This window comes from Harpia harpyja, chromosome 7, assembly GCF_026419915.1.
Source record: "Harpia harpyja isolate bHarHar1 chromosome 7, bHarHar1 primary haplotype, whole genome shotgun sequence".
Lineage (NCBI taxonomy): Eukaryota > Metazoa > Chordata > Aves > Accipitriformes > Accipitridae > Harpia > Harpia harpyja.
The window spans coordinates 37283897-37309610 of NC_068946.1; the positions used below are offsets into that span (position 1 = coordinate 37283897).

At 39.3% G+C, this 25714-nt stretch overlaps 1 protein-coding gene across 4 annotated transcripts in view; it reads left to right on the forward strand.

Moving 5' to 3' along the window:
• The first annotated feature begins 14403 nt into the window (after nucleotides 1-14403).
• The window catches only part of FIGN (fidgetin, microtubule severing factor), a 105955-nt gene continuing 94644 nt past the window's right edge, over nucleotides 14404-25714 (forward strand). The window contains exons 1-3 of one of the 4 annotated variants that reach the window (XR_008236024.1): nucleotides 14673-14786; nucleotides 15556-15725; nucleotides 18617-20571. Coding sequence is in view for 2 of the 4 variants with exons in the window: in XM_052792865.1 (XP_052648825.1) it covers nucleotides 14592-14786 (195 nt within the window). In the remaining 2 variants the exon portion in view is untranslated. Of the gene's footprint in view, nucleotides 14787-15555; nucleotides 15726-18616; nucleotides 20572-25714 lie in introns of those variants that run through there. The other 3 variants (XM_052792866.1, XM_052792865.1, XM_052792867.1) reach the window with 3 other exon arrangements.

The following is a 25714-nucleotide window of genomic DNA, read 5'->3' on the forward strand; positions in this document are numbered from 1 at the left end:
AGCATGAAAGGTCATGAATCTGCCTTCCACACTCAGTTGAGCTATTATATTAAATAAGAAAATTCACCCTGGCTGCAGTTGTACTTGTGTACATCCCTGTATGCTTCCCCAAGGGAATATTGGGAGAGTGGATGGCTGTAATATATTCTCCCTCACCCATGTACCCTTGCTAATCACAGCCCTTATTTGCCAAGAAAACAAACAAACAAATTTGTATTCTTCAGTAATATCAGAAGTATTTTGAGAATGTCAAAAGTAATGCTAAACTGAGCTGAAGTTGCAATTACATACTTCCTACAACCAGGATGCAAATTTATAGGCACTCATACCTGGATAGGTATCTGGGCCCTAATACTCAAACTCAATGCACGTACTAGTTCTCTGGCATGCCTACGCTGGTGTCCATCTGCTAGAGTGGCATTGTGCCACTCACCAAGGTAATAACACAATTTCAACTGGAGATAGTTGCCAAGCACAAACAAGTTTGTAAGTTGAGCCTTCAAAACACAATGCTGTGAAACATCTTTCGTTGTAAGAGCCTTTTGGGAAAACACCCACCATATTATGTCTATATGCATGTGTTTGAGTATTCGACGTCACATCTTTTGACATCAAGTATAGGATACACATGATGGAATGCTATTGTTACCCCAAATCACACAACCTTTGTTCTAGGCAGTTGGTGAGACTGAAAAGATAAGCCACAATAGCAATTAAGATGACAGTAATAATAATAATAAAGAAATGATAATTAGTGGTAGTAGCATTACAATAACTGCATTGCTAGCTGCTCTTGAATACAAAGAAAGTTACTTTGCATGTCAAACAGTTAAAAAAACTGGATATTCATTACCCATTCTCAGCTGATCGTGTATCTATTGAATTTTGACTGTAACAAATCTTAAATGGTAATAAGGGAAAATTCCGTAATGTCTGGCCAAACTTTGGCTGAGGTTGGAAGGCACCTCTGGAGATTATCTAGTCCAATCTCTTTGCTCAAAGGATGGTCAGCTAAAGCCAATTGCTAAGGGCCATATCAAGCAGGGGTTTGAGTATCTCCAAGGATGGAGACTCCACAGCCTCTCTGTACAACCTGCTTCATTGTTTGATTACCCTCACGGTAAAAAAGTGAGGTTTTATGTTTAAATGAAATTTCCTGTATTTCAGTTTGTGCCCATTACCTCTTGTCCTTCCACCAAATACCACTGGCTCCATCTTCTTTTTCCTTCCCCTTTAAGGTATTTATACAGACTGATAAGACCCTCCTGAGCATTCTTTTTTCCAGCCTGAACACCCCCAGCTCCCTCAGCCTCTCCTCATATGAAAGATGCTCCAGTGCCTTAATCACCTTCTTGGCTCTTTGCTGGACTAGCTTCAGTAAGTCCATATCTTTCTTGTACTGGGAAGACCAGGAATTGATCCAGCATGCCAGATGTTTCTCACCAGGGCTGAGTAGAGTTTGATGATCACCTCTCTCACCATGCTGGCGACACTCTTCCTAATGCAGCCTGGGATGCTGTTGGTGTTCTTTGCCATGAAGGCACATTGCTGGCTCATGTTCAACGTGTTGTCCACCAGGGCCTCCCAAGCCCTTTTCTGCAGAGCTGCTTTCCAGCTGTTTGGCCCCTAGCATGTACCGGTGCATGGAATTATACCTCCCCAGATGCAGGACTTCACATTTTCGTTTGTTGAATTTCATGGGGTTCCTGTTGGCCCATTTCTCCAGCCTGTTGAGGTCCCTCTGAATGGCAGCACAACCATCTGGTGTATTAGCAATTCCTCCCAGTTTTTTATCCTCTCCAAACTTGCTGAGGGTTCACCCTGTTCCATTGTCCTAAAGTCAAGATAAACAATATGTATTGCTCTTCTGTCATCCACTGAGCTAGTCATTTCATCATAGAATGCTATCAAGTTTGTCAGGCACGATATCTCCTTTGCAAATACATTCTGTTTACTCCAAATCATCATGTTCTTAACGTGTCTGGAAGTGGTTTCTGGGATTATTTGCTCCATCATTTTCCCAGGGACCGAGGTGAGGCTGACTGCCCTGTAGTTCCCCAAATCCTTCTTCTTGAAGATATGTGACATTTGCTTTCTTCTAATCCTCAGGAACCTCCCTTGATCACCATGACCTTTCTAAGATAATTGAGAGTGGCCTCACAATGACATCAGCCAGCTCCTTCAGCACTCGTGGGGGCATTCCATCAGGTCCTATGGACTTACGTATGTCCCATTCATTTAAATGTTCCCTAACATGATCCTCTGCTATACAGGGTAAGTCTTAATTTCTCCAGATGTTCCCACTGGTTCCAGTCTTACCTGGGGGAAGCATATTTGGCTGGGTTGCATGAGAGACCATCATTCTTGGGTTGGAGCTTGCAGAGGGTAGTTCAACTTACTGGAAATGTGATGGATGATGAAATAGTAAAACATTTTCACAGTTCAAAAATACTATCAAGCCCAAGATTACGAGAGAGACCTCACTCTTACCTCCAGTTTTAGGGTGTAGCTTTTCTCTCAGAATTTATTTTAAAATACAATCCAGCAGGTATCTTTTAAAGCATGTTACAGCGTAGTATTTGCTATTTTAGGTTACAAAAATTACTATAAATGTTGGAAAGATTATATCAAATATCTATAATATTATAAATATAAATGTGTCAAAAGTTATGAAAATGAAAGTGAGTGCCTTAACTACTAGATAACCAGCTAGTTATCTAGCTAGCTGATTTTTAGATATAGTCACACACTTAGCCCTTCCTTGCACTTGATCCTGTGGTTAATTGTGCCTCCTGTAAAGTTAACGGTTACTAGTAAAAAGCAGGGGAAAAAAAGAGAAGCACAAGCTGGATGCTCTCTAGTGCTGAATGTATGATAACTGCTAAAGACAATGAGAAGTAAGGAGTTCCGTTTTTTCAAAGTCCTGCCTGCCGCAATCTGATCTTTCTCAATCATCCTTATCGCTCGTGATTGTAATATTCTTTTATTCTATATAAACTTCAGTCTTTCAAAACAAACTCAGTGAGGCACAGGAGGCTGTGATGACATTAGCTATGCTATTCATAAAAAGATCACGTTGAGAGAATGAACTTTCTTGTCTACTTGTTTGGGATCTACCCCAGTGGTTTCAAGTTTGTGAATGTTATCCTGTCAATAAGTCTTCTCCAAAGCTAGTTTTTGCAAGCCAGTACAGGAGTTAAAAATTTCTATTTTCCTAAATTTAAGTGAAAATTAAAGACAAATTATGTATTTAAACCTTGGTAGTCATGGAACATGAAAGGGTGTTATGAATTTGTACTTGTGTATGCTCCTCCCTCACTAAAATTCAAGCCACAGACCATTTAGTAACATTGCATCCTTGACTTTTTTCTTCATAAAGACTTTTTATGTTTTGAGAGAAGACAGCATATGCATAACCTTTAATGAGGTTTTTAACAAGCAGCGTTCTTTCAGATACTGGCAAGCAAAAGCAGAATTCAAGACTTTTCTACAGTTTTGATCAAGAAAATGGTGTTTCTTCATGGCTCCATCATAGAAAAATAGGAAAAAAGGCCCGCATATTTTAAGGAAAAAAAATCTGGGAAGGAGGAAAGAGTTACACTGGCCTGACTTGAAGGCTGAGCAGTGCTTGGGAGCAGGAGCCACTCACCATATGCAATAACTGGCTCTCCAGAGCTAGAGAAGGCAAGACCTCATTCTTTGTGGGGAACTCGATATAGACCCTTGATCCAGTGATTATGAAAGGAGGCTATTGAACACATTTCTGATAGTGGCAACTTTAGATTATTGAAGAGCAATTGAAAAAATTATTTTCAAATAAGAAATACAGAAAAATAATAAATTAATTTGTTTCTGTATGTAAAATTTTATGAAATTCCAATATTTTCTTGCATATTAGATTTATTTAAATGAAGGAAAGAAGAAGATAAATTTGAAGTAAATGATACACAAAGGATGGGTTTTGTCCAACTTCTTGGATCACATTCCTTTGTCTAACTTGGGTAAAAAGGTATTGTTTGTATATTCTGTAACGTATCTAGAGGGAAATTAGAAAGAGGATTGTGAAGAATTCTGATTAATTCAAACTACCACGTCAAATCATTAAACAGTGGCTAGTTTGGCGAAGGTCCAAACCAAGAAATTCTGCAAAGTTCTTACTAGTACTTAAAATGGAAGAAAGACATTAACAGAGAGAGGAAATTAGTCTGGGATAAAAGGAAGGTGGGGGCAGGATGATGGAAAGGTTAAAAGAAAGGGAAAAATGTGATGGAAAATTATTTTGTTTAAAAGCTGGCATTTGGTATTTTCAAAGGGCAAAACGTATTTTTTGTTTTATGACAAATGAATGTAAAAATGTGCATGCCTTGTGGCCTAGAGGACAAAACAGTAGGATCAATGTTCTTTTTGTACTCTATGAAGCTTGAGATTAAAGTCCCCACTGATAAACTGAACATTCTTTAAAAGTGACCAGAAGCAAACAGTGTCTGTTTGCTGCTACTTTATTAGAAAGATACCACTGAGAATAGCTAAGAATACTATTTGATCTTAAACAGGTTGACCAAATTATTGCAGTTGGCTCCAGTACATGAGATGCTTTCTGCAAATTATTGTTTCTGGTTATAAACCTTTATAATATCTCAGAATGAATTATGTATGTATTTCATGTTTTCTTTTCTTTTATCAGCCTTGATGTTCTCATTTCAAGTTTCACCCTAGCCTCCTAATAATGCAATATTGAGGCCATTCAGACACTAATTATGCCTCCATGGCTTTCTTGAAATGACTAAATCAGCATCAGTTCTATAATTATCATTAGCAAGTTTGTATCTGTGCCTCACATCACATGAAAAGCACAACTTTAAATGATTTATGAATATATGCATCTATAACATCGAATGTGCACTTTCCAGTAGTATGCGTATAAGAGGCATAGAGATACTTCAGACATATGCACACCTGTATATATGTTCTCATCTTATCTTCACTGAACTCTGCTGTGTATCTTACACAAACACAGCCTGATTGTATAAAAGCTAATAAAATATTGTTTTCTTAATAGAGATGTATGTATGAGATACCCTCAAAATGTGTATATTTAAGCATCCGGACCATTTAAATAGCACAAAATGTAAGCAAGTGTTCATCAAGAATAGCTTTTAGACTTGATGATTTCCTAATTTTCTTTATGTTTAGATAAAAGCCTAGCAAGAATGACTGACAGGACAGAAAGAAGTATAAAAATGCAATTCCTCTATATTTTCATTGTTTCTCCCTTTGAATTATTGATGTTGCCAGTAGTCATTTGTCAAGAAAATGAATCAAGATACATATACTATAGTGTTGCACTTCTGTATGTTTGTAAACTGTTTGTTCTGCATAATGCTTATATTTCAAACAAAAGCAAAAAAAAGAAAATAATATAAAATAAATAATTTTCCTAATTTTTTAGAAATAAAGACATGAAGAATAATGAACATCCAACATAAATATAGTACAGAAAGAGAGCTTGTAGCTCTTTGAGTCAATTATACCCTACAGAATCATCTGCACACTTGGGAGCTGAGAAACATAAGTAGACATATGCAACACAGCATCTTGTGAGGTGGTACAGTACCTTACAGACCAGTTTGGTCTCTGGTAACAACCAATTTCTGAATTTCTCTCCTCCCTCCTCTCCTCCCTCCCAATACAGATTCTTTGTTTTGTATGAAAAGTTGTGCTGATCACTGGTATTTTATGACCTACATTATTACCCTCTAGGTAGCAGAATGATAGTGCCAAACTAATTATTGCATTGTCTAATTTTAAATCCAGGTCTAGCGAGATTAACAACTTGCACATTAATTCTGAGCATCAACAGTGCACCTAACATAATGCGGTTTTAAATGAAAGAAGCCTGCTCTGAAAACTTTTATATACTTTTGTCTGGATCATCAGCTAATGTAAATTACTACAGCTCCATTGACTCCAATGGAATTATGCCAATCTTCCCAACTGGATGATTTGGCCTTTTTTTTATTCAGGAAACGTTTCTGGTTTGAGCCATGTGAATGTCAGAGGGGAAAACACTGATTGCACTTATAAATGTAAGATCTCATCTATGTAAGCCCAGAACATGTCTGTTAAACTCAATGGATTAATTCCAGATTTTCATCCCTGTAAATGAGATCAGAATTGGCTTGGACTGTGCTTTTGGTTCCTTGATGGCCCCCTCCCCCAACACAAACACTCTCAGTATAGAGAATGATTTTTCAGTTCTTCATAATTAAAATTTTAAAAAACCCAAAGATAGAGAAAGAAAAACATTCACAGTCATGGAAAGTGTGAAAACTACATTGTAGATAGGTAGAAAACCAGACTTGGCAGTGCATCCTTACTTGCTGTTTCACCCTGCTAATTTTTGTGAAGAAACTTATGTGTTGGAAAAATATAGAAGCTCCCTATATCTGAATACTGTCACCAGTCAGGCAAATTTAGATCTAAAATGTAGCTTCTGATCCTAAAAAAATATTAATTTCATATTATTGAAGAGAGAAATGGGTCCTGGAGAAGTGTTGAACCATGTCCATTTAGCCAGAAAATTATATAATGAATTGTGTAGCACAGTGGGTATAAAGTTTCATTTTAGATTGAAAATCTGTGATTGAATTGAAAAGGTTCTTAGACTATTTTTCCGTCCTTTCAGTTACATGGAAAGAAACGTCATCAACAATCCCCCTCCCTGCCTCATCGGCATAATAACTGACAGAAAACATTTAATAAAAACATTTAATTCAGAGTATTAGATCCTCAGAATCAGAATCCTAGATACCCAAGGTTGTGGTACTAATGGCATCCTCTGCATGGCTGCTGAAGGGCTATGTTGACCCCCATGATAACATTGTACGGTGCTTTGACTCATGTTTAATTCTGATTAAGTTGTGCAATTGTATCAATTTAAGGTCAAGGTCTTGAATAAATTCTTTTGTGAGAACTATTAGCAGGTCTTTTAAAATTAAAAAGACCCATGTGTCTAATAGTCTTATGAGAATAGAATTACAAACGATGATCTTTAAAATAAATTGTAATTTTATGGATACTTATTAAGAGAATTTATTGTATTGGTAATTTGCTATATCGTAAGTACTGCTGCCAGTTTAGTGACTTGTAACAGAAGAATGCAGCAGCTACTTATTACTGTATTTTTGTCCTTGCCTTTGGTACTGTTGATTTGAAGTGGGGAGGTTTCTATGGGATATTTAAGGTTTGTGATCTCTTACTGTGCAGTAAGAATGACCTGCAAGTTGTCATGCTCTGGCTCTGATCCAGCAAAGCACTTAAGTGTGTGCTTAACTTTGAGCATTCAAGTCCATTTACTGTAATGTGATTACTCATGTGCACAAAATTAAGCACATACTTAAGTGCCTTGTTGATTGCAGCCAATGCTGTGCATTTAGCAAATTTGAGCTTTCTAAGGAAGTTAGAAGAAGTACAAGTTAGCAAGATTTAGTTATTACATTACAGGGAGTTGGGAAGGATGCTCTCATTAATAGCACCAAATCCAACTGTATTAATTTTGTCTCCTAAGTGAGACAATATATTTCTTGCAATGGAAGAACGTCATATGTAGAACAGTTGTGTTGCTCAGATTATCTGAATAGAGACGTCTGAAGTCTGAATAGTCTTTTCTTCTTCAAAAAGGTAAAGTATACTCGTCTGATATGTTGGTGCTTTTGCATGTTGGAAAGGTATTTTATTTTGGATATTTGATTAAGGCTCATAAACATGACAGTCCTAAAGATGAATCCCTAGCAAGAATAGTTAAAAATGTTTTGCTTGCTTGAAAAGCTTTAGAGAATGAAAAGCTTTAGAGATGACTGCATAGATAGATTGATAATGTTGTTTCATGACTAAAATACACCCACATCAACTCTAAAGACAATGTTTAAAACAATAAGAGTCATAAACATTGTCTTAATTTTACTATAAAAAGAATTTTCTTCTATGAAGATCAATAACATGGTGTAGGAGCTTTACTTAGATATTTGTCTAAGAGTAAAGGAACTTTTACTCATCAAAAGAGAAAAAGCGGGTAAAAGTCTGCTCCTAAAGCAACAGCAGATAAAGCCCTGTGGGTATTTTATCAGACATGCAGCTCCTGTAGCATGTAATCTATTAGGTAAACTTCTGTGCGTATGTGCAATTTTGAGCAATTCCAGTGTTCTGCTAAATGTTTTCTTTCCTTTGATTCCAAAGTTAATTCCATTCATTTGTAGGGTAAATGAGAGATTTTATAATGTGCATTTGGAGATGAGATACAACATGTTTCTGAGAAGAGCATACAAAGTGCTTGGAAAAAACACTTAGGAAAAAAAATTTCAATTTTCACCATTCCACTCCCCCTCCAAAATAAAGTGATTTTTTTCATTCTAGACACTGACTGAATTAAGTCATTAAGTATTAAGCATTAAGTAAAACACATTTTTGTTATGGGTAATCATTAATTTTAGACTCTTAGTGGGATACTTATAGTCAAGGTTTCATTGCAAGAACCTTTTTCCTGTTGCTTGTAACTTTGTCAAACATAAACCAGTGGGCAGCAATTTTCATGCCAAATATCTGCCTTGGGCTATTTTTTCAAAACTTTCAGCAAATATGGTCACCTGTTTCTCAGAATGCACTGAGGGAAAATCTGTTTTGCTCATGTTAAGAAATTTTTGAAATATTTTGTTGACTACTTGCTTGTAATGGGACTCAGAGCTTGGGAAGGGATATTCCTCTTTCACCAGCCTGTGAAGGTCTTCCTCAGTCTGGAGAAATCTGATCCTCTGTAAAACTGTTTGCATATTTCATTTACCAGCTTCTTCAAAGATTCTATCTGCAGTGGATGTATTCTTTTCTGGGGTTTGCAGATCTAAGCAGGACTTGCTCTCAGGTTTCTCTTTTCAATTACCAGTGGTGCTAAATACAAGGAGAATAAAGGTGTCTATCAGATGTTCTCAGCCTTCTTCCTGCAAATCACGGGACAACATGGAATAAGAAGCAGCTTGACTGGAGTTCAGAAAAGGGGACCATCAAGGAAGGGGAAAAAACCACAAAGGAAAAAGTGTTCAGGCACAGGAAAAAGGCACAAGTCAAAGGTCATAAAATGTGATGAAGGTTTAGGACAAGGACTTATGAGTGAGACTGGTACTAGGTAGGGGGGGCGAATGGGAAGGATTGCAAATGAGATATGGAACTAGGAAGGGAATGAGAAAGATGCTGGCACCAAGGCAAAGATAGTACTTGTAAGGGAAAAAAAGGAGTTAGAGACAGGAAAAAGAGAAATAATGTGTTTGCAACTGTCATTCCTGTGCCTTGGTATTCCATTGTCACTGTCACATGTCTCTGAATCCTACTGGCCTCATGTGGGCAATGGGGAAAGGCTATTTTAAATAAGGAGAACAAGTTATTAATGTATTTGTTAAGGCAAATGACAGGGATTAGTGTGGTTCTTGCCCAGTTAATTAATAACAGTGAAAAATAAAAGAAGATGGAGAACAAAACCCCTAAAAATATTCAACTCCTTCCTACAGTTCCCCAAAAGGGACTTTCTGTATTAAAGTTTGCTTTTAAAAAAATGGAGAAATTGTATTAAAAATGCATTTGCTACCAAAGTAAAAATATTAAGCACTCAAAATTCAAGAAATGCCAGAAGGCATAGGTCTTGTCAGATGTTTATGTGACAAACATCTATATACTGTTCTGTTATACAGGGCACTTGCTAAATGAATATTTTTGTTGGATATTGTGAACAATTTCTCCTCTAGGACTAAAATGGAAAATGGAAGTGACTTCAGAGACCAATAGTTTTGTGATGCCAAAAGCATCAAATATTCATCAAGATTGTAGAGAATGACCAATAAAGGGTTTGGCTAGAAATCTCACTGAAACCAAGGCAGCCCAGTCCCCATTCCACAGAAGTGGAAACGAACAAACAAGAACAAATGTATTGGAAATGCTATCTCTTCAAAACCCCAGAATCTAACCCAAAGTGGTTACAAGTTGTAAAAGTTATCAGTTTTTACATCAGCACAGCAAAGATGCAAAAAGTGCCTCTATGGACAGATGTACCCTATATAAAGTTTTTCTTTCTGACACAGTCAGGAATTACATTAAATACGGCCTATGGTCAAGTGATGTTTTGTGATGTTAGGTACTGCCCAGTACCTAAGCCAGCATGCTGTGTGCTAAAGCAGTCCAGGAAGACACTATGTGTTCCTGGCTTAGTTACTGACCTAGGGCTTGGACATATTTGAAGCTTCAGTCAAACTGTGCAGAACAGCAGTATGGCTAGAAGGGAAGATTTCATCCCTTGCAGTCTCCTGGGAAGAACCTGGAAGCAATATGTCACATTAATATTTGGAATGCATTCCCCCTCTGTGTTTGACCGTTGTCCCATTGTTTGCTACAGGGCTTGTTTAGGGCATTAATTCAACTAAATGTTAGTTGCCTGTATGCAAGCAAGAAACAATTACTTCTGATCTGTATTTATCAATACTTTAAGGCCCACACAGCTGTCATTGCCTCTTGGAGTCTCAGCTCCAGCAAGCTGAGGCAGCCATTGTACTCATGCTGAAGCACAAAAAGGTGGTCCTAAGAGGCAGTAAGTGAACCCTTAGCTAAAGAGGCTGAGGTTTCTGTGACTGACCACTCTAGTCAGAGAGAGAAGAGGTAGTATTTCCCACCTGTTAAGGGAGGCCTATGAAGGTGTGTCCTGCCACACACATTCTGGAAATGTCCCAGCACATGGGATCTGGAGCCACCTCAGCTGCTCAGGGGGGGTCCAGGTGGTATAAATACCTAATATGAGTTGCCTGAGCTCTTAAACAGGTTGTGCTCCTAACAAAGGAAGAAAATAGTGTATGTATTCACCAATGACCACAACTCCAAAAAAAGAGCACTTGCAGGCCGTTCATTGCAGCACATCCTAGCAGGCTGCGGTGTCCCCACGGGAGGTCTGAGAGTGGGAGACTGAAGGGATTGCCCACCACAGAGGGAGGCAGGCAGGCAGGGGGCCCTGCCCTGGAGGTCTGCACTGCCAGCACAGAAGGGGAGCACAGATGCTGCCAAAATGTCAGCATTAAAAGAACTCTGGCATTGTCTGCCACTTTGAAAACTTGCTCTCATTTACAAATGAAATCCATGTAATTAATGTAAAGGCACTACAGACTATTTCACAGAACATTGTTGTTTTTATTATAGCTCTTAAAAACCTTTACTAGATATACTAAGTAGTAACTACAAAGTCCGCATGCGTCACATCAGCATCCCTGGGAGAACCAATGCAGCAGCATAGTTAGATGTTCTTCTTTTTTTTCTGGGATTTTGGTTTCTTTTGTTTTCACAATTCAAATGGTTTAAATATTATTAATCTAGATTTGCCGAAAAGGTCTGTGAACCTTTCAAGGAGCCTGGTCTGAGTTTGAAGTTTGTAACAAAACCCGAAACCAGGCAAGTTTCATGTGGTTTTGAATTTCACTGTGAACGTTTCACCTAGATATTGAAATAGGCTCAAAGTAACATTCCCAGTTTGAAAGTCTCTCAGAATTTCCCATTCAAACGGATCAAGACTGTTTGGTGGCATTTTAAACAAAGAGTGGAATTCATCCATGTACAGATGAGCTGAACAAGGCCTTCACTTCAGCCTAATTCAGACCTCGAAATAAGGACTTAATATTGTACATAAGCCTTATGCTGACCTTCTGCACAGAGATGAATGTCGACCCATACAAACATATACTGCATGGCTACTGTTTCAACTCAGGCTATTTTAATGCAGCGTGAGAAGCCTGAATGGAAGAAAAATATAGGTATATAAAATAAAAATACTGAGGTTAATGCAATACTAAGATTGATAAATATATTCTTCACTGGTCAGAAAATTTCAAAAGCACTGGTGCTCGTCTAATAATGCCTTATGGTAGTTGCCATTGTTTTCCTACAGCTACGAGTCATGGAGCTCTATAATTGTGCAAGAAACTAATCTTTCACTTGAGATAAAAAGCACATAGTGCCATGGTTTTGGGAAAAAAAAAGAAAAAAAGGGAAAAGGAATCCAGATGTATAAAATAGCAAGGACAAAACCGATAATTTTTATGTTTAATGATATGACTTTTAGACCAACCTCATGACGTTGGGACCATGACTTCTTATTTTCAGTGCTCGGTGCTGGCAAAACTAGCAGAGGCAATATGCTGTGTTGCAGATTTCAGCGTCAGAGACTACCAAGTATAATATGTATAACTATACATATTAGTCAAATTGGTCAAATTAGTGAACACCAGAGGCTACTGACGTGTTACCTCCATTTGGAACAGATGTTTGCTTGTGTTAATGCCAAGCTGCCACTTAATACCCACGAGCTCTTGTGGAAGGGACAATGGGTGGCTATCCACACAGGTAATGGGCTGATCCAGGCTATGGGCCCATTGCTCATAGCCACCCGATGCTGAGGGCAGGGAAAAGGTGCCAGAAGAGCACACTGCAGACTAGGCCGCAGCGGGTGTTGTGGTGGGGCTTCTTGTCTGCTGGCTGATCTGGGTGGCTGTCTAAAAGTGATTTCTATAGACTTCTGTTGCTATAGCTATGTTGTGAGTTCTAAAAATAGTTGTTTATATCCCAACATTCAGTTAAACTGTGTTTTCATGTGTATGTTTTGTTTTAGTTGGGACATAAAGGGAAGCAAAAGCAGTTTTGCTGGTGTAAGCTGTATCTGCTCTAGAACCAGCTCCTTGCTTCAGACCACTTCGTTATTCCACTAGCAGTGCTCTCCTTGTGTAGCAGTGCTAGCCTTATCCCTAGCTGTCCAAGCGAGCTAGGGACATCTTCCATATCCTTAATAAGGAGTTTGTCTAGCCGTTTTGCTCTGTCCTTTTATTTCCAATCTCTAGGCACAGCTTTGTCACCTGGGGGGCTCAGGCCACCCAAAAGAGTCTTCGTCTGATGAAGATAATTTTGGATTGACTGAGTGACTTCATGGACCACATCAGTCAGGCCTTCCTGTCCTCTCTTTTCCACTACCTGGTGGGATAGGGACTGGCTGACAGCAGCTTCTGCTGGCAACTACTTCTGGGTTTTATTTAGGCCTGCTAGTTAACTGAAAAGGAAAGCAGCAAGGAAACCAGCCCATTCCCACTCCTCCAGATGCTAATCCCCTGGGACTGGTCTCCTCTGCCTCCTCCAGAGCCCATATTCCCACTGCATCTCCCTTTTTTACTAAGAAAATTTAATCCGTCTCTTCCACACCCAGGACAGACAAACAACCCTCCCAAGCCATCCTTAACTCCTCAGCAGGACGAGGCAGAGAGGAAGTGAAACTGCTCTAGGAGCACTCTAAGCCAGAGCCCAGGAACGGCATCCAGACAGCGTGGCTTCTTCCACGTTTGAAGAGAAAGTAAAAATGCTCCGATAGTCCCATCAGGTGTAAAACCAGGAACGTACATCCGTCTCGTGGGAAGCCCTCGCTCCCCTTTCCACAGCCGCGGTAGCAGGGAGGTGGGCGCGTAGACGTGCGCAGGGATGGTGTGGAGGGCGCAGGGTGCCCGTGAGCACCGGGCACGGCGGGTCGGTCGCGCCGGAGAAAGACCCGCGTGCGAGAGGCAGCGTAACCGATGTGCGAGAGGGAGGGCCCAATTTGTGCTGTGTAGCCACTTTATGCCTTCCCTGTCGGCTTAAAGAGGCTGTAAAGCCCGTCTAACAGCCCCCCGGGGAATCCCTCTTATGCAAGGGGAGTCCCCGGCAGCTGTGGGCCGGGGTAGCTGGCTCCCTGCCATCCCCCGCCGAGCCGGGGCTGGGGAAGTGCGGGCAGAGGGAGGTGTGGCTGCCGGGGCCCCTCAGCCATTGCCGGCTACCGGGAATGCCTCGCCGCGGCTGCTAGCAGCCGGGCTCCGGCGGGCAGCTGCTGGGGCTCCCCGGGAGCAGCGCGGGGACGGGGCACGTCTGCGCGGCGCCGGCCGCCGCCCGGGCCGGGCCGGGCCGGGCCGGGCCGAGCCCGCCGGCGCGCGGGGCACTTCCACCCCGGCCATTTTCCTCAGGCGGGAGGCGGCGGCGGCCAGCGAGCCCCGACACCGGCCGCCCGGGGACGCGGCACAGAAGCGGCCCGGCGAGGGCAGCCGCGCAGGCCGCCGCTGGCCGAGCCGGGACGCCACCCCCGGCCCCAGGCGGGGAGGCGCGGGGCGGCCGCGGCGGCCGGGGGAACCTCCGCCGCCGGCTGCCTGGCCGCCTGCCCCGCGGGCGCGGGCCGCCGCTAGGCCCCGGCCCTCCCCCCGCCCCGCGCCGCGGAGCGCTGCCGCGCCCGGGGGGGGAGCCCCGCCGCCGCCGCCGCCGCCGCCGCCGCCGCCGCCGCGGAGGGAGCCCGCTCTCCCCGTCCCGCCGCCCCGGGGAGCGAGAGCGGGGCCGCGGCGCGGGCGCCCCGCCGTCCCCCGCGGGAAGCGGCAGCCCCGGCGCGCAGGGCCGCGGAGCGCCCCCGCCCCCCGCGCCGCTCCCCCTTTGAAAACTGATCTTTGGCTCTTCGCGTGAAAGTGATTTGAATTTGGCTCGGCGGCGCTCTGCGCAGGCGTCCAGCTGCTGGCATGCTGGCTCCTTGCAAAGCAGCTGTTTTGGGTTTGAAATTCCAACATGGCAGAGGCTGCAGTCAGTCTTCCCTTCAAAAACTTGGAATGATTTCAAATCATAGGCACCTTCACTTAACCCGAGCCCCCATTCATCAGCAAACACATCGGATCGATGCTACTCTAACCTATCGGGTTCTTGTACCAAATCTCCAGGTAAGCGGATCTTTTCTTTTTTTTTTTTTTTTCCTTAGTCTTCCTACCATCGTTTTAAATTTTATTAAATCTTAAAGCTTTCCGAGACAGCCGCGTATTTTTTTAATCGCCTGCTCGTGCCCTAAATATTTTGTCTAATTTGCAGTCGCTTTCTGATACTAAACACTCCGGTCTGCTTTCCTAATCGTAGTCTGGAAAGTAGAGATATACAATCGCAGTGCATGGGTTTTTCCTCCTTGATCATTGCCAACAATAGTAGGCAGATTAAGAGTTCGCGATTGCAAGCTCCCTCCCCACCTCCTCCTCCTCCTAATTGGATTTATTTTTAAGTTGCACTGAAAATAATAAACTGCAGGTAACGCGGGGCTGGACTTTGAGGCAACTAACTTCTGAGCAAATAAGCGCAAATAAGAATCTCGCAAAACAAAAGTTAGGTTTAAATTGCTGTGTCTTGGCTGGGGGGGGCACGAATATGTCAGAGGAGCTGTTGCAGTAAAATGTAAGCACATCATCTTGGAGGGGGTACAGCGTGGTGGGCGTATTGTTGGCTCGGAAGGGAGAGAAAGATGTATAATTTAATGGTATATACAATCCACTGATCCTATTACTATCCTCCCTGGAGCTCTTGTTAGTTTCAATGGGAGTGAGTGAAATTGACATGGACTTGCATTCCTGGTCATGTGCTTTTTTTTCCCCTTTCTTTCTTCTCTTGTGATCTGAGATCCCCTTTTTGTTGATGTTGCTTTCCCACTTAATTATATGCATGTAGGTTAAATGAATACCTGACGAAAGGGCCCACGTTTCAAGGCAGTGACATTTGATAGCTGAGAGGAAAAGTGGCTTTAATGAAAAGCAACCTTTGGAATTCCTGCTTGTGAAAAATCCAATTCAGCTTTTTGTGCTGCCAGCAAGAAATGATCAGTAGCACCAGTGTTTATGGTATGTCCGTTTTGGGATCTACTTCCTTTGCATCTAAATAGCAAAGACAAATTTAAATAGCATGATAACGCACCGAGGACTCTGCATGCAAATATTTTGTAATAAATACCTAATGTTTAATAGTATATTTTCACTTGTGTATAGATAAGCATTTTTTTTCTCTTGCTATCATTTGTTTATCATTTCTGCTTCGATTATAGCATTAGTTTTGTCCATTGTATTGATCTCGGTTGTAAAACCTAAAGTTGCATGTTACTAGCGGTGCACTATATACACCACTGAACTCCAATGGTATGTAAATTAGTAAAACTTGGTGACTGGAGAAGGGGGAAATGCGTAGCAATGAATATATACACCTATACGTCTACGTACTCGTACATACATGCCTAAAATGCATCTTTTCCTTTTGCAAACTAATAATTTTTGACTATTCATTTGAACTCCAGCTGCTTTTCCCTCTCTTACTTTCGGCGTAATCATCTGCTAGAGGTTTTAACTGATGTGGGGTGGGGGAATGTTTTGCATGTAAACAAACAAAATTACTGTTGTGGCCAAATGTTTAATACTGTTTAGTAAGTGGTAATTTATGCTCAGTTTACAAGTGTCTGGTTCCCACTGCTCTGTTCTCAATGTGTAACAGAATGAAATAATCAGGTGCTGAAACTGGCTTCATTTTAACGGTCACTCTCCAGCCCCCCACACTGCCCTCTCCTCCAAAAAAGTCAGATAAAATGGAGCATGGGGAATTTCAATAGGTCTCCTTGTGGTGCAGTAGATGCACCTCTAGGTATGCAATTAAGGCTAAGGCACTAATAACAGAAGTAGCTATTAGTCTGTTTTGTGCAACCAAAAAGGGGGTACGTTCACTTTTAATTGCGTGTGGTAGCAACAAATAAGGATGGAGAGAGACCCTGGGAGAGAGAGCGAGTGTGTGTGTGCGTGTGTGTGTGCGTGTGTGTGTGTGCTTGGGATAAGGGGGAGGTCTGGCGTGTGTGGCTGATGATCTCTCATAATAACATACCTGAATGCAAACATACCTGAATACAAGAAAGAAATTGAGAGAGCAGTTGCACAATGTACACTCCTATTTTGGTGCTGTAGGTGACTATATTGCTAAACACGTCCTGGGTGCTATATGATGGAACGATGTGATTGCATTTTGCAGTTAGAACTTGTTGACTTTGAAGTGATCAATAAGGCGACTGTTTATTTTAGATGCACATAATTTGCCCTGAGAAATGTTTTAAGGAGGAGAGCGAGCGAGTGGGAGCGGAACATTTTTTTTTTTTTTTTTTTTTTCTTCCTAGAGCTGTTGGAGCGAATGTGATTGCCAGATGGGAGATTTCCCTCTGTGATGTTAAAGCTGTAATATATATTCAGAGCAGATTGGACTGCTGCTTGTGATGAGGAGGATATTACATTTATAAATTTTAAATCGGGAATCGGACAGTATGCTGAGAGCTGAAATTGGATGGTGTGGATGGTTTGGACTGTTAAATGCGATTCCCAGATAATAATAATAATTATTGTAGCAGTAATATATATATGTATAATAAACATGATACTATTAGGCAGCTATATATATTCTATGGCACTTAAGTATATATTTCCAAATATAATTTCTCTTCTCTTCCCCCCCTTCCCTAAAATGTTAGGGACTGGAGGTGGTTGGGAGCGGGGTTTAAAAGCCCACTGTTGGGAGAAATCAAATGTAATCAGGCTTCTGTTTGAGGAAAACTTTTGCTACAATTTTTGTTGCGGATGCACCTCTCTCTGAGTTTTTGTTTTGCCCATATATGTGGCCTGACAGTGCCACAATCCTGAAAGGCTGGAAAGTGGGAACTAGTCACACTCGAGCAGCTCTGCTGTTGCAAATTAAAAGTGTGTTGTGGTCAGGAAATGAAAGCTACAATGTCTCTTTTGAACAAGTCGTTTATCACGAGAAACATCTATCAAGCAGTGACTTGTCACATTGATCCTCTAAAAGTTAGGTCCGAAGTGGAAGGTGCTTTGATGTTTTTGATCCCAAATTTATAAAATTGAAAAAGCTGGAGAGAGTAGGACCGATTTGCACTTAAAAATGACTCTGCTCTGGGCGTGACAAAATCATCAAGTATCTGTGATACAGAGCTGGTAAACCAAGGAGGTATTGCATCTTCTGCCTAATTTTTATTTTCACACTGAAACTTCAGCTTTGCCATACAGGCATCTCTTCATACTTTTAAAGATCCTCTCTGTATGTCCGTGTATTATTTCATCAGGGATGTTTTCTTGCTTAGGAATACATCTGTTGCTTCCAAATTGAACCTTTTTCTGTTGTTTTTGTGATGGTATTTATAGAGTTCAGCTCGAGAAGGCAGTTTCAGCTTTTTTTGCTCTCATCTCAGTCTTGTTTCTTCTTCTGTATTTGTAATCTCAGTTTCCACCACTCCTCCCCATGAAGCAAAGTTTTTTTTGCTGCCAAAGTAATGTTTATTGCAAGTAAGGTACATTTGAAGATATCTGTTTGCACAGCTTAAAACAAGTTAAGAGTCTGTTAAGTGTGCCTTCCCCTTCTCATCCTCTTTTTATTTCCATTTTTGACATATGAACCACACTTTCATTCTCAACAGAAGCAGTGTATTTCAAATGGAATATAAAGTTGAGGTTTCAAGTAAAAAAAAAAGGGAAAGACCAAAACAAAGTCTAAACTGATCTTTTCTCTCTACTTATTTTCAACCATTTGAATTGATTAGCAACTTTTTAGAAAGGTTTTTATTTTGCATGATGTTTGTGTTTGGATTTTCAAGGAATCCCTTCGACAAAAGATGGTTTTGGTGTCTGTTGTTGAGTTTTTGTTTTGTTTTGTTTTCTTTTCTTTTCTTTTCCTTTTTCTTTTCTTTTCGGTTAAGGTATGAGCGAAACCGTCCTTAAAGCAGGACGCTTTGACTTCTTTTCTTCAGTGTCATAAATGAGACTAATACAGCTTATGGATACTTGATAGAGACCCATTTGCAAATAGGCAGCAAACAGCAGCGTGGTGGGAGTTTTGGTGAGTGTTATACTTGCTAATTAATCATGTTTGAAATGAAGGAATCATAGCATGGTAATAAAGGCTCATTGTTGTTTGATGTTTGTAACAGGATGTGACTCCTACGTGAATCTGGTGGGTTTGGGTTTTTTGTCGTTATTTCCCCCCCTTCATAATAAGATACCTTCAGTACTCGATCAAATTGTTTTTATTTCTTGCAACTTCTCTGAAAGCACAGGGATGTTTGCTTCTCTTATTCTAGCGGTATTTTAGAAATATGAAGATTGTATTGTTATTGATATCTTCATCATACAGTTCATGGGAAAATATTACAGTCTTATGTCATTAGCTGTTCTTTAAGACTTTTTTTTTGTTTAAGCAGAGCCAAAAATTCTTTGGGTTTTTTTTTTTTGTTGATATAAAAATCCTACTATTTTTCTTATAATTGATAAAATGGCGCTTCATGAACTTTTGCGCCCTACTTGCTTACGCATATGTAGTAAGGGATAGCAAGTGAAAATATATTCCAGAATACTTTGTATCATAGCCCTTTAAAAATTAAACTGTAAAATACTTGGGTGGTGTTTTTGTTTCCTTGTTTTGGTTTTTAATATGGGTCTTATCAGATGTCATCTTTAGGCTTTATTGTTCACCTTTCAATTAATAACTACTATATATGATGGAGAGACATGTGATAATCTCTTTCAAACTGCAAAGCTTTAGTTTCAAAATTTAATTAATTAAGGCTATTTTATGCTGCATGAACAAGGTTTGAAATCTGCTTTTGTTTAGATGCTCTCCTCCTTTTTTAAAATATAATTCCTAGACAAAAATTATTCTGTACGGTTTCTGTCAATAGGTTTGTTCAATGAATGCATACAAGAAGCATTGAATATAATGACTGATCTTCCTGTAGTCTTAATCATCAATTAATAGGCTTATCTGCTTGTTAGGAGTGGGTTTACTGGTACAGAATCAGCATGAGATCTGTGTATATGAAACATTGTTTCATGTATGTTGTTTATAACAGACTGAGTTTTGATCTAGCATTCCCAGATCTAATAATAGAAATATTTGGCTCTTTGCCCTCAATCAATATATCCCTTAAGAGAACAAACTTCACATAATACTTTCATAAAGTGCTAGCTGTATTGATACCAAGTTGATAAATTTAATTACTGGGGGTTTACATTGATTCATTGATCTTATGATTGGAGAAAATTGTTCTGCAGACATTTCTGAAGTATTGAGGAATATTGTACAATAAAGCTTGATTAATTGATCAATCAGCACTTTTTTCTCCTCCTGAGTCACTGATAAGAAAAGGCATAAAAATAACTGTAAAAAGAATTTGGGATAAACTAATTAGAAATTCTCATGTGTTATTAACAGAGCAGATGAGAAGCAAAGCACTATGCAGGTGGAAAAAAAAATCAACTTTGAAGTGGAATTGTGCTTATTGGACCCAATCCTTAGCTGGTGTAAAATAATTTAGCTTTAAAGAGCTACAGTAATTTACAGCTGCCAGAATCTCGCCCACTGTGGCTTTTTTTTTTTTTTTGTGGCTTTTTCTTTTTTTAGTACCGCTCTTTGGCTTATTGGAAGCTGTTTTAAATCAGATATTATGGCTACCAAAATATATGGAATTTTAGATAAGCATCTGATCCAAAATGAACAGTATAGCTATAAAAGTAATTTGAAGAGCTGTAAATTCAGGATTGCGTATCCTTGATATTGTTGCAAAGTATTAAACCCTTGCTGCTAGAGATGCTATCCTCTAAGTGAAAACTTATCTTCCTTATGGGAAAGATCACTTCAGGGAACTCTAGGCTGGGAAGAGGCCTGGATTTTTTTTTTATTGCTAAAATAATAATAAAAAATTTCCCATACATAGAATTAGTTATAGGGATATTTTCCAGGTGAAAAACCTTACTGGAGTACTTGGCTCCATTTCTGAGCCATGCGACCTTTTCACCCTATGTCAATGATATTTTTATAGAGTGTGTGAGAAATGCGAGCATAAAGAAAATTCCTTAAGATCATTCAATTTTTCTTTTTTCTTAAAAAGAAAAATCTCTGAATCTCAAAACAACATATACATCTCCCTTAATGAAACTGTGTTGCTGTAAAGGATGATAGCTAATACAGAAGAACAGAGAAAATCCACTTGCAATATGTTACCATAGGTTCGACAAATACAATCTTATCCTTCAAGGAACACAGAGTCCTAGACTATAATGGAGGTCAAAGGAAATCTAAGGCGTTCAGTCCTTTAATAATTGTACCTGCCACCCCTCTGATCAGCATGTTAAAGAGAATGCATGTATATGTATTATGTTTCTTAGAAGATAATTTGTATTTGCAGCAACCTACTAAATACAAGTGGACTTCACTACTATTGCTTCTAAATACCTGTTGATGTTGGTCTCGCTGTGTGACAAGTGAGGGTAAAATGGAAAGAGAAATAGTTGGTCAATCTTGGTTACCAAAGTCATGAGAAACTGGGGGGGGATCGGGCTTTGACAGGTCAGTTTGAGAATGGGGAGAATACTGGAAAGTGTAATCTGCAGAAAGCACCACTGATTAAGAGTATACAGAGACGTCTGCTGTGATGAAAACGCGGTGTCTATGCTTCCCTTTTGCTGAGTTACATTGCTATGAGGTATCGGCACACACAGTATGGTAATAACAATATTGTATGTCTTTTCCTATAGTGCTAGTAATGGTACCTGTCAAACATATCATAATACTGAACTATCTATTTAATCATATAAGCAACACTCCTTACTACAATGGCTATTGTATTTGTACGATAGAAAGAACAGCCGTGCGTTATTATATTTAAACAATGGAATAAAACTTTGTTCTTTAAACTGTTTTTCTGCATATGGAAAAAAGTTTCATCTGGCTCAGCTATAATTAAAAATAATGCAACTACAGATGACTGTCATGTTACTGGTTGATTTTTTTTTTTTTTTATAATAGTCTATTAAGTGTGAAGTCTGATGTGCCATGAAACACTGAAATAGCAATTACCAGTCATATTATTTAACTGTTACTGAGAAACTATTTTCTCAGTTCTTTTAAAGTATAGTGCAGCTACTGCTAGTATGTTGTTAGTTAAATTTCAAATATCCTGAAAGTGATGTGGACAAAAATGCTGAGATTATTTTGATGTGATAGCAAACTTTGGTGATGCAAGTCCATTTTTGCTCCAGATTCCTTGAAATCATGTACTGCTTAGACTTTTTGTTATCTGTTTGTAACCCTTTCATATTCTACTTTTAATGTGTAATGTACTCCTTGTAAAGCACATGGTTCCTTGTATATGAATTGCTTAATGTATGAAGATGTATGCCACAATGTATTTTGTGTGATATTTTTGAATGTGTGCGTGTGTCAAGCTGGTTATAGATTGGTGATGATAAATTGGTTTCAGTAATCTGTATCTTATTTGCATTAATACTCTAGCAGTAAGAGCATACTGTGGTCAAACTTCATGATCTAAGATAGCTGTCTCACATCTAATTAAGCAAGGTCTGAATGAATGATTCTCCGGTATGGGTCATAATTAAACTTTTTGTTTCTCGTCTTCAGTGGGATAAAATACTTAAGGGACACATTAATGCATGTTTGTGTAACTCCTGTTAATCTGAATGGAATTTAAAAATGAATATTGAGAGGAGATGGGAGAAGGGGTTGGACTTGGTGGAAGGATTTGGGTTTTTTTTCCTGATTTGGAACAACTGCTGTTTGCCTTTTAATAAGTTGGAAGTAACATCCCTATTTTCCTCTGAGAGTTTTTTCCCCTTCTGTCTCCTCCATTCTAGCATACAAGCGAGTCATTAATAAAAAAGCATTTATACAATGAGCTTGAATTATCACTTAATAAAACTATGAGAACTGTACTGTTGCAAAGATATTCCTAGACAGTACAACAGATGTTACTGTGTGTACATTTCTTCTGGAGACATGGTGGGGGGAAGAGCCAACAATTACTTTATATTACTGAATGACAGCAGAGGGTGGATGGGAATGATAAAGTTATATGCAGAAATTATTAATCCCTGACAATAGTATCAATACTGACATTTAAAATGTTATGAACTGATAGCCCTGCTATACAAACTTCTGTGATAGCTGTGCTTGTAGATGAAAAGTAGCTATTTATATACGTTATGGCTCAGTGTGGTCATGTTGAAAGTATGAACTTACTCATCACAGATTCTGAGAAAGTGCAGGTTAACATCCTCTGTCTTCTTTAGACCTATCTGATTACTTCAGCCTCCTGTGTTGACACAGAGAAAGAAACAGCTAGATTCTATGCTGGAAGAATAAGGTTTGCAAGCACTGACTGATATAAGGTATCCCATTGTGATACCTAAACCAAATTTTAAAAAATCGAGCATCCTTTTCAAGTAAAACTTGAGAAACTATGAAAGGAACAGCAAAGATGTACCTGAACACACTTGAAGGTGCACCATTTACTTTCAAAAGAGATCTTTCCCATCACTCATGGATAGCTCCACCATGAAGAGCGATATCAAAAGATCTCAGAAAAGTAACTATTCTTTTATGTCTTTGGGAACTCAGATGCTTACAAGATTGTTTCTGAGAAGGAAAAGAATTGATCCTATTTTCAGTCCCTTGTTGTTGGTATTTGTGGGCCACATCACTATATACAGTATTGTAGAAATACACTCTTGGTATATGAACACAATTCTGTTTCCTCTTGCAGCTCTAAAAGAATAGTGCAATGTTGCTGTATGCAGACTCAGTTTGGACAATATGTTTTTATGAATCCTTTCTTGCACTCTGTAGAATTGTTTTGTTTAAAATACATATGGAGTTTGCTGAAGATCTTTAAACTTAATTGATAGGTCATCTGCATGAGTAAAATTGAGAAATTCAAATATAAAATAGTGTGTGTGGGGGTTTTATGGATGTAATACAGTCTTAAAGTCACCTGTGACAATTTGTGAACTGGGTATCCCTATTCAGTCAGAAAATTGCTGGGTTTAAACTAGCAAGATTCAGTTATTTTTAATATGGAAGGAGACTCAATTTGCTAACTCTTCAGCTGAACGTACACTTAAATTTACAAAATTTAATTTACGAAAACTTAATTTACAGAATTAAGTGGTTTTTGTGTTTACTAGTGTTAGATCCGCAGCTTAATATTAACTACATATCTATGCTGGTGCTGTATTGAACATACTATAAATAGGCAGATATTCTATTTTAAAGGTAGTAATTTATCCTGCCTTTATAGAGTTTCTAATAATTCTTTATTTCTTACTCTTTGCCTTCCATAAATGCTGAAATAAATATATTTTGGAAACTGTTCCTGCGGCAACCTTTTTTAACCATTGATTTTCATTTTGTTCTTTGACTTTCATTCATTTTGTTTCATTTCATACTCCTGTCCTGTGTAGGCATTCTTTATGCTACAACAGTGGTGTATTTTTCCGCTTTCAGTTTAAAAACTTTAGTGGTAACATTAATTTAGCTGATACCATGGTAGCCCTATTGAGAAATTTAATCTGTTATTCAGAGTAATGGTAGCGTTGGTAGAAAGCTGAAGCTGAAAGTCAGTAAATCCTGTATAACGACAGGTATGAAGCACTTCTCGTTATTTGGCTCCTAGCATTTGTCAATGCGACAGTCATATCAAAGGCACACCTTAATATGCAGAGAACGTCTCTGTTGAGACACATAGTTAAGTTTGAGAAGCCTTTGTTTCAAGCTTTTTTAAAATTTTATTTTAAAGTTAGATGTAGGTAAAATATTTTATCATGTGCTTGTAGAGACTGTGAATAATCAGTACCTTAATGAATGACATTTTTAAAGTTTTCACTAGTTAGAAATGTTCAAAGAGTTGTAACGTGCTATTTCTTCCACCACCAAGCAGATTATCCATATGGTACAGAATAACAGACAAACTGACACTAGTATTCATTTGGAGTAATAATTTTCACCACTAATTAAGGAAAGATGTTCTGTTATTGAGTAATTAGCAAACACACTTCTCTTCCCCCCCCCCCCCCCCCAGATGTCAGCTGTTTCGAGATAGTAGAACTTGTTGCTTTCATTCATGACAGGCAAGTCGGTTTTGGCTAAAGTTACTGTTCCTTTCTGTTTCAGAGCTGCTACAACAGCTGCAGTTTGAGCTTGAAGGCTCTGTGGCTGAGAACATCACAAATAGTATTGCATCTCAGCAAGTGCAATTCAGGTTTCCACTTTTGGCTGCTCAGTTATCAGAGTCCTGCAATTTGTATTGACTTTGGATATGCAGGTGTGCAACAAATCTTAGAAGCCAGGTGATGGATGTTATAAAGAATTTCCCCAGAAAATGGTAGGCATTAGCTTTATTTGTACTTCTCAAATGCTGCAATCTCTCTCTTGAGGTATTAATGCTGTATGGTAGAGTAAATACGGCTTTTGATTTTTCCTGGTGGTTGTAAGAACACATTTTAAATTAATCAGGACAAAAATACGTGTTACGTAAAGGTATAATGAATGACTCGTTTGTGATTTTGGATGGAAGAAACTTTAAACTCAGTTTGTTACTGTGTAAATGTTCCAAGGAGCAAAATGCAGAGTAGATTATGCTGTTCTAATTGCAAAATCTCCCTTAGTTACCTTCTCCCTCCTCCTGATCCTCTTATGCTGTTCTAATTGCAAAATCTCCCTTAGTTACCTTCTCCCTCCTCCTGATCCTCTTCTCCCTTCTCCCTCCCCCACCATGGCTTTTTTAAACAATTATGGGCATTGTACTCCTTAATGGTGCATAGTTACTGTAAAGATAGATGTCCTCAAATAATGAGTTTCTAATAATAATCAGAGGGAGTTAGATTAAACTGGTTTTGTGTAGAAATCTTACAGTGTGAAAAAGTACACCTAAAATCCTGAGATATATTTACAGGAGCTAAGCCTATTTACGGAGGACTAACCCAATTTTGTATCTGTGCATGTGTGT